This window comes from Delphinapterus leucas, chromosome 1, assembly GCF_059928025.1.
Source record: "Delphinapterus leucas isolate spDelLeu-1000000601 "Yukka" chromosome 1, BTC_Dleu_Yukka2, whole genome shotgun sequence".
Lineage (NCBI taxonomy): Eukaryota > Metazoa > Chordata > Mammalia > Artiodactyla > Monodontidae > Delphinapterus > Delphinapterus leucas.
The window spans coordinates 178790901-178804496 of record NC_143129.1 but is presented as its reverse complement, the minus strand read 5'-3'; the positions used below and the strand labels follow the sequence as shown (position 1 = coordinate 178804496).

General features: G+C 47.9%; 1 protein-coding gene across 1 annotated transcript in view; it reads left to right on the top strand.

The window, feature by feature from the left end:
• The window catches only part of LOC111187065 (chymotrypsin-like elastase family member 2A), a 19181-nt gene extending 5585 nt beyond the window's left edge, over positions 1–13596 (top strand). The window contains exons 3-7 of the mRNA XM_089916090.1: positions 2506–2606; positions 3752–3880; positions 7198–7338; positions 12195–12336; positions 13332–13596. Of these exons, the coding sequence (XP_089772216.1) occupies positions 2506–2606; positions 3752–3880; positions 7198–7338; positions 12195–12336; positions 13332–13541 (723 nt within the window). The 3' untranslated portion in view covers positions 13542–13596. The remainder of the gene's footprint in view (positions 1–2505; positions 2607–3751; positions 3881–7197; positions 7339–12194; positions 12337–13331) is intronic.

Sequence of the window (13596 nt, the reverse complement as noted above, 5' to 3'; positions counted from 1 at the left end):
GGGGAGGGAGAAGGGTAAACTGTGACAAAGCGAGAGAGAGGCATGGACATACCAAACGTAAGGTAGATAGCTAGTGGGAAGCAGCCCCATAGCACAGGGAGATCAGCTCGGTGCTTTGTGACCACCTGGAGGGGTGGGATACAGAGGGTGGGAGGGAGGGAGACGCAAGAGGGAAGAGATATGGGAACATATGTATATGTATAACTGATTCACTTTGTTATAAAGCAGAAACTAACACACCATTGTAAAGCAATTATACTCAAATAAAGATGTAAAAAAAGATAAAAAAGAAAAAACAAAGAAACACGATTTTGTTTAAAAAAAAAATGAGGGACTACCCTGGTGGCGCAGGGGCTAAGAATCCACCTGCCAATGCAGGGGACACGGGTTCGATCCCTGGTCCGGGAAGATCCCATATGTTGCAGAGCAACTAAGTGTACACACCACAGCTACTGAGCCCACATGCTGCAACTACTGAAGCCTGCGCGCCTAGAGCCCATGGTCCGCAACAAGAGAAGCCACCGCAATGAGAAGCCCACACAACACAATGAAGAGTAGCCCCCACTTGCCGAAACTAGAGAAAGCCCGGGCACAGCAACTAAGACCCTATGCAGCCAAAAATAAATAAAATAAAATACATTTTTAAAAAATATAAAAATATTTTTTAAAAGTTGAGGAGCTGTAGCGTAAGGTACACTTATGTATGTTCATATTCCTATCGGTGGGTTTAGTCTTGAGGGAAAAACTAGAGCAACAGGTGACAAGTTCTGCAGGAAAGACCAGACCCTTGCCTGGTGAGTCTACTTTCATTCATTCACTCACTCATCCATTCATTCATTCATTCATTCGCTGATTCACTCACTTGTTCAATTTATTAAGGACCCACCATGAGACATGTACTGTTCTAGGCACCTGGAATACAGCAGTGGGGAAAAAAATTCACAGAGCTTATATTAAAGTGGGAGAGTGAGACAATAAACAATTGAATGGGTAAATTCATAATGTCAGGTGATGATAGATACTATGATGAAGAATAAAGCAGGACCAGAGGAAAAGAGACGTGTGTGTTCATATGTGTGCATAGGTGTGTAAGGATGTACGTGTGCACATGAGCGTGCATACTCTGTTTTAGGTAAGGTCACAGAAGGCCTCACAGAGAAGAAAACCTTGAGCACAGACCTGTAGGAAGTGAAGGAGAAAGCTATGCTAATACATAAGAAAAGAATAGTCCAGGCAGAAGGAACAGCAAGTGCAAAGGCCCTGAGGCAGAAGTGGGCTTGGTGTATTTCCAGAACCTCGTGGAGGTCAGTGTGGCTGGAGCAGAAGGGAGTGGGAGCCTATAAGGTCAGGGAGGTCATGTAGAGACTTGTAGAGCCTTGTTCAGTTTGGGGTTTCACACTGTGTAATAGGGGGAGCCACTGGCTGTTAGAGCAGAGAAGAGATATAATCATGCTTACATTTTAAAAGGATCATTCTGGCTGCTGTGTTGAGAAATGGGGTGAGGGAGGGGCCAGGGTGAGAGCAGGGAGAATACATAGGAAGCTACAATAATAATCCAGGTGAGAGTTAAATAAAGATTGCTGGGACCAGCAGTTGAGGTGGTAAGAGGGATGCGTTCTGTCTACATATTCTGGAAGTAGAGCTGGCGGGATTTGCTGGTAGATTAGAATGAGGCACATGAGAGAAAGAGAAGCATCAAATTCACTGCCTAGTGTTTTGGCCTGAGCAGCAGGTACAGTGGGGTTGCCATTTACCAAGATGGGAAAACACAGACTTGGGGCGGGGGTGGGGGGGGAATCAAAATTTTGGTTTACACATATTAAATTGGAGGAATATGTCCTAAAGAAATAGCTCCCAAGTAGGGAAAAAACCCAACAAGTCAGGTTGCCCAAAGATGTTCAAAACAATCACTTTTTATTTATTTTATTTTTGGCTGCATTGGGTCTTCTTTGCTGCGCCCAGGCTTTCTCTAGTTGCGGCGAGCAGGGGGCTACTCTCCCTTGCGGTGCGCAGGCTTCTCATTGTCGTGGCTTCCCTTGTTGCAGAGCTCAGGCTCTAGGCGCGCGGGCTTCAGTAGTTGTGGCACACAGGCTCAGTAGTTGTGGCTCGCGGGCTCTAGAGTGCAGGCTCAGTAGTTGTGGCGCATGGGCTTCGTTGCTCCGTGGCATGTGGGATCTTCCCGGACCAGGGCTCGAACCCGTGCCCCCTGCATTGGCAGGCGGATTCTTAACCACTGTGCCACCAGGGAAGCCCAACAATTACTTTTTAATAGTGTCTTTATTTAAATTTTTGACATTTTGTTCATCAGAGATTTTTTGTGCTAATTTTCTAAAGATTATTAAAAATGTTATTTATCCTGATTACCGAGTTTCTTGGTGCCCCCTTAGATTTTGCACCTGAGGTGAGTGCCTTGCTCACCTTACCCTGGCCCCGCTCTCAGGGCTGGGAAGCTGCAGAGCAGAGGAGCCTGGTCCTTTCAGTGACCAGAGCACCTGCACCTCTTCCCAGGTCTCCCTGCAGTACAGCTCCTATGGCCAGTGGCGCCACACCTGCGGAGGGTCTCTGACAGGCCAAAACTGGGTCCTGACAGCTGCCCACTACATCAGGTAAATGCTTTTCCCCAGTCTCCCAGCCCACTCACCCCACTGGCCAATGCTCATCCCTCAGAGCTGGAGCCCAGATGGCCTGAACCACCCTGTGTAAAGGAGACTTGCACATAACCACTTCCTCAGCCGAGAAACAAGTTCTCATCGATGTATAGTTCAGTCTGTTGGTCAGCTGATGGGCCCATACGTGACATGGGTTAAGTATCCCTTGCGGGGCGCTGAAGGGGACTATGGAAAGGGAGGAGGCCCGTTTCCTATCCTCTCGGGGGAACTAGATGTGGCCTCAGGACCTGGAACTGGGTTCCCTTGAGCCACTTGAACTACTACTCCAAGCCTCAATGCCATCACCTGCTAAAGCTCAGGCAACAGAATTTAGTGTGGATTAAACATGATGATGCATCGAAGGGGCTGGCTCTTAGTAAGTGCTCAATAAAAGTGAACTGGCACCATTAGAAAGGCCCACAACGGACAGGAAAGGCTCTGTGACATTCGTTGTTCACCTGTCCTCTTCCCTCCCTACAACCTCTGCTTATCTCACACCGGTTGGTGCTCACTGGAGTTTCCGCTGGGCCAATGTGATGCTTTCATAGCCAGGAGAGGTCCCTTCTCCTCACCTGATTTACAAGTTCTAGGAGGCAGGCGGGGGGAAATAATAGAGGCCTGGGCATCAGGAGTCCTGGTTCTAGCTCTGAATTGTCACTAACGAGCTGCAAAACTCTGGACCATTTCTCCTCCCTGAGCCTCAGGTTCCCCATCTAAAAATGGGAGGTGAGGGGTTAAATTAAAAGATGCCCTTGAGGGTAAATGACTGCTGTTATCTCTGTATCCATCTCACTTCCCCCATAGTAACACAGAGTTTATATTATTATAACTTTTATTTTATATCATAGTTTACAGTTGGTATAATATAGTTGCAATTACTGTTTGGTTATAGTTATTATAACTAACCGATTGCCCAGAGGGAAGAAAAATTCCCAGCGCCAACTAGTAGCTCTTGGAGCAGGCACTGACTTGGGCCCATCCCAGCATTGGCCAGAGCCAGGCCTCCAGACAGTGCATTGATTGGGGTGTCCCTGCCCATAGGGGCCCAGAGAGAGGAAAGGACAGCCCAGAGCTTACCTTCTCCACTCGGCCCCCTCTCCCAGTTCCTCCAGGACCTACAGCGTGGTGCTGGGCCAGCACTGCCTCGCCACCCATGAGCCCAGCTCGCTGGCTGTCAAGGTCTCCAAGCTTGTGGTGCAAAAGGACTGGAACTCCAACCAGCTCTCCGAAGGGTGTGTTCTGTCTGGGTGTGCTTGGGGGGTGGGTTGGCAGGGGTGCAGAGCGGGGATGGGGCGTCTCCCAGAAGGCAGTGGGTGCAACTCTGCCCCATCCTTTGCTCCTTCTGTAGGGAGTGGGGAGGAGCTCTCGGCCCCAAAGATGCCTGGGCTGGGCTGTGACTAGGGGAGGGAGAGGCAAAGACTGTCAGAGCGACCTGGATCTCCTGCCAGTTAAGCCTGCAGCTCCCCTGTCCACCGCAGGCACTCACTGACCGTGTATTTATTCTGTGCCAAGTCCTGGGGACACAGGGATAGGTCTGCAGGTCCCACTATATGTGGAGTCTATGAGTGGAGTAGGACACAGTCCCTCTGCTGTCCCCTACTCTGTGTCCCCTCCCAACACGCCTTTGACATTTTTCAAAGATTCCCTGATACTCTGCTGGGACAGCCTGGGGTAATACACACAGGAAGCTGGCAAGGGGCACAGAGCTCTGCAAAGCCCCCCAGTGATTGTTCCCCGACCTGCAGGGAGATGGCAACTCCGCTTCCCCCAACTCCTCGTAGACAAGCACATACCATCCTATGTTCACCCGCCATGTCCCACATGCCATGCTGGGTGCTGGACGCACAGAGATGCACAGGTCACCACGCCAGCTCTCAAGGAGCCCATGGCCAGAAGTGTGGCTGGGAGGCAGTGCGGGGTGCTGGTTAGGGGTCGAGCTTCTGGAGCCTGGAGGCTTAGATACGAATACTGACCGCGTGGCCCAGCACGAGTTCCTTAGCCTTTCTGTGCCTCAGTTTCCTCTTTGGTAAAATAAGGACAGTAATAGTGTCTACCTCTAGGGTTGTTGCGAGGATTAAATGAGATAATGTATGTAAAGTACTTAGAAAAAGTCCTGGCACACGATAGAAACCATATGTGTGGGCTATTAGCAGTAATAGTACAATAATGGTGCAATAAAGAGGTGTAAGTGCTGGGATCTATGTCTGAGCCATCAAAGTAGAGGGGAGTGGTCCCAGGAAGTGGAAAAAAGGAGGGAGAGGAAGAAGAAGCAGGGAAGGTTCTCTGCCCGTCAGAAAACTGGCGGAATCAACCCCTTCCTCCCGCCCGGTCCACTCTCAAGGTGCATTAGAGATTAATTCACATCTAATTCCCCTTCTAGCCGGAAGTTTGCAAGGGCTGGGCCATGCCTGATTCACCCCTGAATCTCCACCCCCTATCCCAGGGAGCAGGCACATGTAGGGGCAGGGAATATTTGCTGGAACATCAGACTTCTTTCATCATCACTAATCCTGAGATCCAGGTGGTATTAAACAAAATTCAGAGCCATGGGTTTACTCACGCCTTCATTCCACAGGTATCTGTTGAGCACCTACTATATGCCAGGCCCTGTTCTAGGCACGAGGGAACAACAGTGAGTGAAACACACAAGGCCCCCAGTCCTGCAGGGTTTAGGGGGCTGCCTAAACCCGAGCATCTCATTGCAGCTCAGGAAACTCCCTCTTTCTGATCACACAAGCAAGCATAGGCACTCCAGTGACCAGCAGAGACTGTGCCCAGCCAGCCTGGTCTTCCACTAGGACAGGCAGGAGTGGTGGGGGTCGCCAACCCTCCAGAACCTCACAGTCTAGGCCCCCTTCCCAGTGAGCTCTCTTCCACCCCCAGGAGTTAGTTTGCACAATCACGCCAACTAACACTTAGTGCTTTCCTTGTGCCAGGCACTGTGCTAGGTGTTTCCTGAGCGTTATCATATTTATTCCTCACAACAGCCCCAGGCGGGAGGTACTGTTATTATCCCCAACTCACCGATGAGGAAACCACGACCTAGGAAGTAAAGGAACTTGCCTGAAGATACAGATCCAGAAAGTAGCATTAAATCAGGTGTGATGTGCCCAGCAGAGGCCTGATCTGAGCACATCTTCAAAACACTTTCATCATCATTGTCGTCATGATTGTCCCCACTTTCTGGGGACAGAAAGTTGTCTTCCCTTTTCCTCCTTCCCCATCATCTTCCCAAAACCCAGAGGTATCCATCATCCTCTCGCAATCCCCAAGAGCAGATCTGCAGTTCCAGAAAGGCCTTTAGAAAGAAGAACCCCAGCCATCTCTTCAAATCTGCGTAATTTATCCACATGCAAGGGCTCTTCTGCAGCCCAAGATGCCACTCTTGAATGGCTGCCCAGAAAGTTCACTCTGCCAAATCTTCCAGAAGACTCTGCATCACAGCCCTGGGGAGAGCGGGAGGATGCCCTGTGGCCATAACACCCTGTGATCCTTCATCCGGGCAGCCTGCTGTGGTCCAGCACCGATGATGGTGCACAAAGGATGCGGGGCGTCCATGAGTCATGAGTCAGTCTCTGCACCCAAAGGGACTTGTCAACTAGATGAAATACACACAGACAAGACGCTGGAAAGCCGTAAAATGACACAGAATGGGTCCAGGGAAGCCTTAAGAGATGGGAAGGAGATGGGTGGGCAGAGAGTGGAGAAGGGCCTTTTCACATACGCGTGGACTCTCTATGTGGCCTGGGCTTCTTCACCGCACGGAGGTTAGGACCCAAGAACAGGAATCCTGAAGGACCAGACAGAAGCTGCATTTTCTCGTGCCCTAGTCTCAGAAGTCACATGGTGTCACTTCCTCTATATCGCAGTCCCCCACCCCCCAACCAGAGGGAAGAAACCCAGACCCCTCCTCTCAAAGGACAGAGTGTCAACATCACATTGCAACAAGCACTGATGGGATGGGAGATCTCACTGCAGCCATCGTGGAAAATGTAATCTGCCAATCACTAAAGGTTTCCTAGACAAGGACGTGAGACTAATGGACAAATCTGGCAGCAGAACTCAAGGTGGAAGGGTGAGTAAAGAGTAAAGGCAAAAAGGCCTTTCAGCCTAAACATCTACTGTTTTCTAAACCAAACATAGGAAGCATATGGCTGGGACAGACATTACCAAGCAGTCATGGATTTATTTCCTTGCTGACCCTGGACAGAGCCTCAGAATCCTTGTCAACACAGCCTGCCAGGCAGCCACAAACTAATCCATCAGAGTGGACATTGCAAGACAAACCTATTTGCCCTCCCTGTTCTGTACAGTCCCCTGAAAGGCCTCAGGGGAATTTAGGGGTCCAAGCTCCACCAGCGACAAAATGCAATCCTGGGGTTTAACCACAGCTGCTCCCCAATTCCTCATAGCCCCAACAGAAGGAAGATTCACCATCAGGCTGGCCGAGGAGGGGGTTCGATGGTCCCCGCTGGGGCTAAAATCAGAAATATAATTGGGGCAGGACCAGTCAACCCTCTCTTTATGCTCTGCCTCTTGACAAACCCAGGAACGACATTGCCCTGCTCAAACTGGCCAACCCCATCGCCCTGACTGACAAGATCCAGCTTAGCTGCCTACCGCCCACTGGCGCCATTCTACCCAACAATTATATCTGCTATGTCACGGGCTGGGGAAGGCTGCAGAGTAAGTGGGTGCTGGGAACCCCAAGGATCCCAAGGGAGGGAAGGGAGGCGATGTCACCCCTGTCCAGTCAGGGGCTCTCTCCCCACTCATCATCCAGGGAGTCTGGAAAAAATGGCTGCTGCCTTGGAGAAGCAGGATAGCGTAGATGGATAATCAAGTGGGATTTATTCCAGGAATATAAGGATTCTTCAATATAAGCAAATCAATCAACGTGATACACCGTATTAACAAATTGAAGGAGAAAAACCATATGATCATCTCAATAGATGCAGAAAAAGCTTTCGACAAAATTCAACACCCATTTATGATAAAAACCCTCCAGAAAGTAGGCATAGAGGGAACTTTCCTCAACATAATAAAGGCCATATATGACAAACCCACAGCCAACATCGTCCTCAAGGGTGAAAAACTGAAACCATTTCCACTAAGATCAGGAACAAGACAAGGTTGCCCACTCTCACCACTCTTATTCAATATAGTTTTGGAAGTTTTAGCCAAAGCAATCAGAGAAGAAAAGGAAATAAAAGGAATCCAAATCAGAAAAGAAGTAAAGCTGTCACTGTTTGCAGATGACATGATACTATAAATAGAGAATCCTAAAGACGCTACCAGAAAACTACTAGAGCTAATCAATGAATTTGGTAAAGTAGCAGAATACAAAATTAATGTACAGAAATCTCTGGCATTGTTATACACTAATGATGAAAAATCTGAAAGTGAAATTAAGAAAACACTCCTATTTACTATTGCAACAAAAAGAATAAAATATCTAGGAATAAACCTACCTAAGGAGACAAAAGACCTGTATGCAGAAAATTATAGGACACTGATGAAAGAAATTAAAGATGATACAAATAGATGGAGAGATATACCATGTTCTTGGATTGGAAGAATCAACATTGTGAAAATGACTCTACTACCCAAAGCAATCTACAGATTCAATGCAATCCCTATCAAACTACCACTGGCATTTTTCACAGACCTAGAACAAAAAATTTCACAATTTGTATGGAAACACAAAAGACCCCGAATAGCCAAAGCAATCTTGAGAACGAAAAATGGAGCTGGAGGAATCGGGCTCCCGGACTTCAGACTATACTACAAAGCTACAGTAATCAAGACAGTATGGTACTGGCACAAAAACTGAAATACAGATCCATAGAACACGATAGAAATCCCAGAGATAAACCCACGCACATATGGTCACCTTATCTTTGATAAAGCAGGCAGGAATGTACAGTGGAGAAAGGACAGCCTCTTCAATAAGTGGTGCTGGGAAAACTGGACAGGTACATGTAAAAGTATGAGATTAGAACACTCCCTAACACCATACACAAAAATAAGCTCAAAATGGATTAAAGACCTAATTGTAAGGCCAGAAACTATCAAACTCTTAGAGGAAAACAGGCAGAACACTCTATGACATAAATCACAGCAAGATCCTTTTTGACCCACCTCCTAGAGAAATGGAAATAAAATCAAAAATAAACAAATGGGACCTAATGAAACTTCAAAGCTTTTGCACAGCAAAGGAAACCATAAACAAGACCAAAAGACAACCCTCAGAATGGGAGAAAATATTTGCAAATGAAGCAACTGACAAAGGATTAATCTCCAAAATGTACAAGCAGCTCATGCAGCTCAATAACAAAAAAACAAACAAGCCAATCCAAAAATGGGCAGAAGACCTAAATAGACATTTCTCCAAAGAAGATATACAGACTGCCAACAAACACATGAAAGGGTGCTCAACATCACTAATCATTAGAGAAATGCAAATCAAAACTACAATGAGATATCATCTCACACCAGTCAGAATGGCCATCATCAAAAAAACTAGAAACAGGGCTTCCCTGGTGGCGCAGTGGTTGCGAGTCCGCCCGCCGATGCAGGGGACACGGGTTTGTGCCCCAGTCCGGGAAGATCCCACATGCCGCAGAGCGGCTAGGCCGTAAGCCATGGCCGCTGAGCCTGTGCATCCAGAGCCTGTGCTCCGCAACAGGAGAGGCCACAACAGTGAGAGGCCCACGTACCGCAAAAAAAAAATCTAGAAACAATAAATGCTGGAGAGGGTGTGAAGAAAAGGGAACACTCTTGCACTGCTGGTGGGAATGTGAATTGGTACAGCCACTATGGAGAACAGTATGGAGGTTCCTTAAAAAATTACAAATAGAGCTACCATATGACCCAGCAATCCCACTACTGGGCATATACCCTGAGGAAACCATAATTCAAAAAGAGTCACGTACCAAAATGTTCATTGCAGCTCTATTTACAATAGACAGGAGATGGAAGCAACCTAAGTGTCCATCATCGGATGAATGGATAAAGAAAATGTGGCACATACATACAATGCAATATTACTCAGCCATAAAAAGAAACGAAATTGAGTTATTTGTAGTGAGGTGGATGGACCTACAGTCTGTCATACAGAGTGAAGTAAGTCAGAAAGAGAAAGAAAAATACCGTATGCTAACACATATATATGGAATTTAAGAAAAAAAAAAGGGTCATGAAGAACCTAAGGGTAAGATGGGAATAAAGACACAGACCTACTAGAGAATGGACTTGAGGACACGGGGAGGGGGAAGGGTAAGCTGGGACAAAGTGAAAGAGTGGCATGGACATAGATACACTACCAAACGTAAGGTAGATAGCTAGTGGGAAGCAGCCGCATAGCACAGGGAGATCAGCTCGGTGCTCTGTGACCACCTAGAGGGGTGGGATAGGGAGGGTGGGAGGGAGGGAGACGCAAGAGGGAAGAGATATGGGAATATATGTATATGTATAACTGATTCACTTTGTTATAAAGCAGAAACTAACACACCATTGTAAAGCAATTATACTCCAGTAAAGATGTAAAAAAAAAAAAAGGAATTCAGACTGTCTGGGTTCAAATCCAGCTCCTCCACTTACTTGCTATGTGACCTTTGGCACGTTACTTAATGAGCTTTTCCACACTGAAGTTTCCTCATCTGTAAAATGGGGATAATAACAGCACCTGTATCACAGAGTTGTCAATAATCCATGGGAAGCACTTAGCCCAGCGCCTGGCACATAGTAGGTGTTGTGTGTTAATTGTTGTCACTGTCACTATGACAGAATGAGGGTTACATTGACTACATGACTTCTGGCACAGAAGTCCCTTTTCTTTTTCTCCCCCTTTCTTGGCCATGCCGCGTGGCATGTGGGATGTGGGATCTTACGTCCCCAGCCAGGGATCGAACCCATGCCCCCTGCGGTGGAAGTGCAGAGTCCTAACCACTGGGCCGCCAGGGAAGTCCCCAGAAGTCCCTTTTTATGGCCCAAAGCCAGAGTCCAAAATAGCATTCACTCTGTGACCTCAGGATTCCAGAGCTCCACAAAGGTCCCTGGGGCCCTCATCAGACTCTCTGCTCCCCATCTCAAAACTCATCTGTCCCACGTGCCTCCTGACCTTGCTGCTCAGACCCTGGCTACATGTGGGTCTCCTTTTGACATAAGCCCTAAGGGTCAGAAATCCAATGACAGTAGGCCACCAAGAAGGAACAGAGGACCTGCCCTCCCCTTGTAAAATCACCAGAGGTTTGGAAAACTCTAGGAAGGCTCATGCAGATAAGTGGTTATTTTTTTTTTCATAATGACATAAATCTATAAGTGACACGTTTTTTACAGAGGTACATCAACACACATACACTCAAATTAGTATCACCCTCTTGCCTGGCTTATCTGCAAAAACATGGATACATGGAAACTCAGCAGAATTAAGAAGTGGGAAGTGTATCTCATGCTTACTGAGATACAAGAACAGCCACTGGTTCATTTATCAGAAAACACCCAGGCAGAAAGTATTTCACTGGAGGCAGCAAAAGCCAGGGAAGGGTCCAAATGCTTGGCTTTATCCCCAGCTCTGTTGGTCACTAGCTGTGTAACCTTAGCTTCAGTTTTCTCATCTGTAAAATGGAAATACGGTTGGCAAAGGTTAAAAGAGATGACAAAAGAGATGTGAAAATGCTTATACACTTGCAAAATATAATACAGGTTAGACTAGATTTAATTAGGATGGTCTTGGGAAAGCTGCTTAATTTCTCTTGGCTTCAATGGCCCATCTGTCCCAATGTCCAAAATAGGAATAAATACTTACTGTGAGGATTACCTTAGTATTTTGAACGGCCTAATAAAATGCAGGTGAAGAACATTATTAGTCTTTGACATGAGTAGCAGTGATGATAGTAATGAAAGTGATGGTGGCAGTGTCGTTGGGAGCCATTAGGAAAGCTCTACTGTCAATGCATTCAAATATTTTTCCCAAGCTGGGTCTCCAGATGCCAGCAGGCTCACCGTCATATTTAAGGTAAGTGGTAGAAACCATGGAGCCAGCACAACAAAATGGAGAGTTTGTTATAAGGATTTAAGAGACTCAGCCAAGGCCAGAGACAGCCAGGCTTCAGGAACAGGAGAGAATCAGGGGCTGAAAGACTATGAGAAACTCAGGAAACCCTCTCTCAGAATTTCTTTTCTTCGTGGACCTATTTCATCCTTCTCTCCCTAGAAGAAAATGGCAGCCACTACCAACAGCTCCCAGATTTATATCCTCTCTGGCTGGGATTTCTTAGTCCCACCCCCAAATTCTCAGGAGAAGGAGCTCATTGGCTTAGCTGGGGTCAGATGTTCACCCCTGAACCAATCAGCTGTGGCCAGAACACTACCCAATCGACTGTGAGGATACAGTATGGGCAAACATGGCTGCTCCCATGGCAACCCTATGGATGGAGGGAAGTAAGAGGGACCAGAAAGAAAGGGGCTGGGCATCCACTACTCGCTTTTTCTCAGGAGTCCCTTTGTCCCTGTAACACCTTCTCTCTTGTCTCATGCAGCCAGCAGAGCTCTTCCTGACATCCTGCAGCAGGGCGAGCTGCTGGCTGTGGACTCTGCCACATGCTCCCAACCTGGTTGGTGGGGTAGCACTGTGAAGACCAATATGATCTGTGCTGGGGGTGATGATGTGATCTCCAGCTGCAATGTGAGTGCAGGAAGTCAGGTAACCCCCCATACACACTGACAAAATGAGGCTGAGGATGGGGAGAGTCTCTCAGGGTCCTGGACTCCATCCTCCCAGCTGCTAGCAAAGCACTGGGAAACAGCTTCACGCATTTGAACCCCGACCTTTGTCCTTGCAGTCTTCAGAAAAGATATTTTGAGATTCTCCTTGTAGTAGTGTCCACCCTCTCACTGCTGGGAAGTCCCTCCTTGGGTCTTATTGAGGTCTCTCATGACTGTCATCTCTCTTATTCTTTCCTCTGTGTAGTAAGGGAGCCAAGGGGACATATTTGCTGGGTTAGGACCTTTCTAAGGTGAGTTCAAGTTTATCTGTTGAATTAGTCCCATTCATGACCCAACGTATCCCTTCATGGTAGCTGCCACAGAGCTTTTCTGATACAGTGTCTTAACCAAAAGGACTTGCTATGTGGTGGACTTTGAAGCAGAGTGGGGACAGAGCGGGAAGGAGCTTCACGTGTCCTTCAGATCACACTGGGCCCCTACACTCTCTGCCCAGGCAGACGGGCCCCCAGGAAACTCCGTCAACGGGAGGAAGCGGCCAGTGGTGATTGAGCACGTGGCATTCTAACTCTGGGTCACGTCTCAGCCCCTTTACTTTACTGCTTGCACAGCCCCAGTCTGAGGGCTTCTGTTTTCCTCTTTGATGAAATGGGGATACTGCAACACTTACCTCATAGGTTTTGGTAAAGATTAAATGAGATACGGCCTATAAAGTGCTTAGCACCATTCCAGGCACACAGAAAGAATAAATGCTAGCTCCTGTTGGTATTATGGTGCCATCTTGAGCTGCGACCGCAAGGGCTGGCCTCTGAGAATATGGCAACCCACCGTGGAACAATATAAATGCACTGCCAACATGTAAAACACGGGGCTCTGAAGGGTAGCCCCTTCCCCTCCCCTCCCATCGCCCCACCCAAGCTCAAAGGCCCCTCCTGACAGAACACTGGCCTTCCCCAGGGGGACTCCGGCGGACCACTGAACTGCCAGGCGGCTAACGGCCAGTGGCAAGTGCACGGCGTGGTCGGCTTCGGGTCCTCCCTTGGTTGCAACTACGACCACAAGCCCTCCGTCTTCACACGGGTCTCCAACTACATTGAGCGGATCAATTCGGTAAGAACCGGACCAGCCCCGTGCCCCCCAGGCCCTGCCCTGGCCCTGGCCCCATGAGGGCCATGCCCACCTGACTTCTGAGGACCCTCTCCCTCCTCTTGAGAGCTAGGAG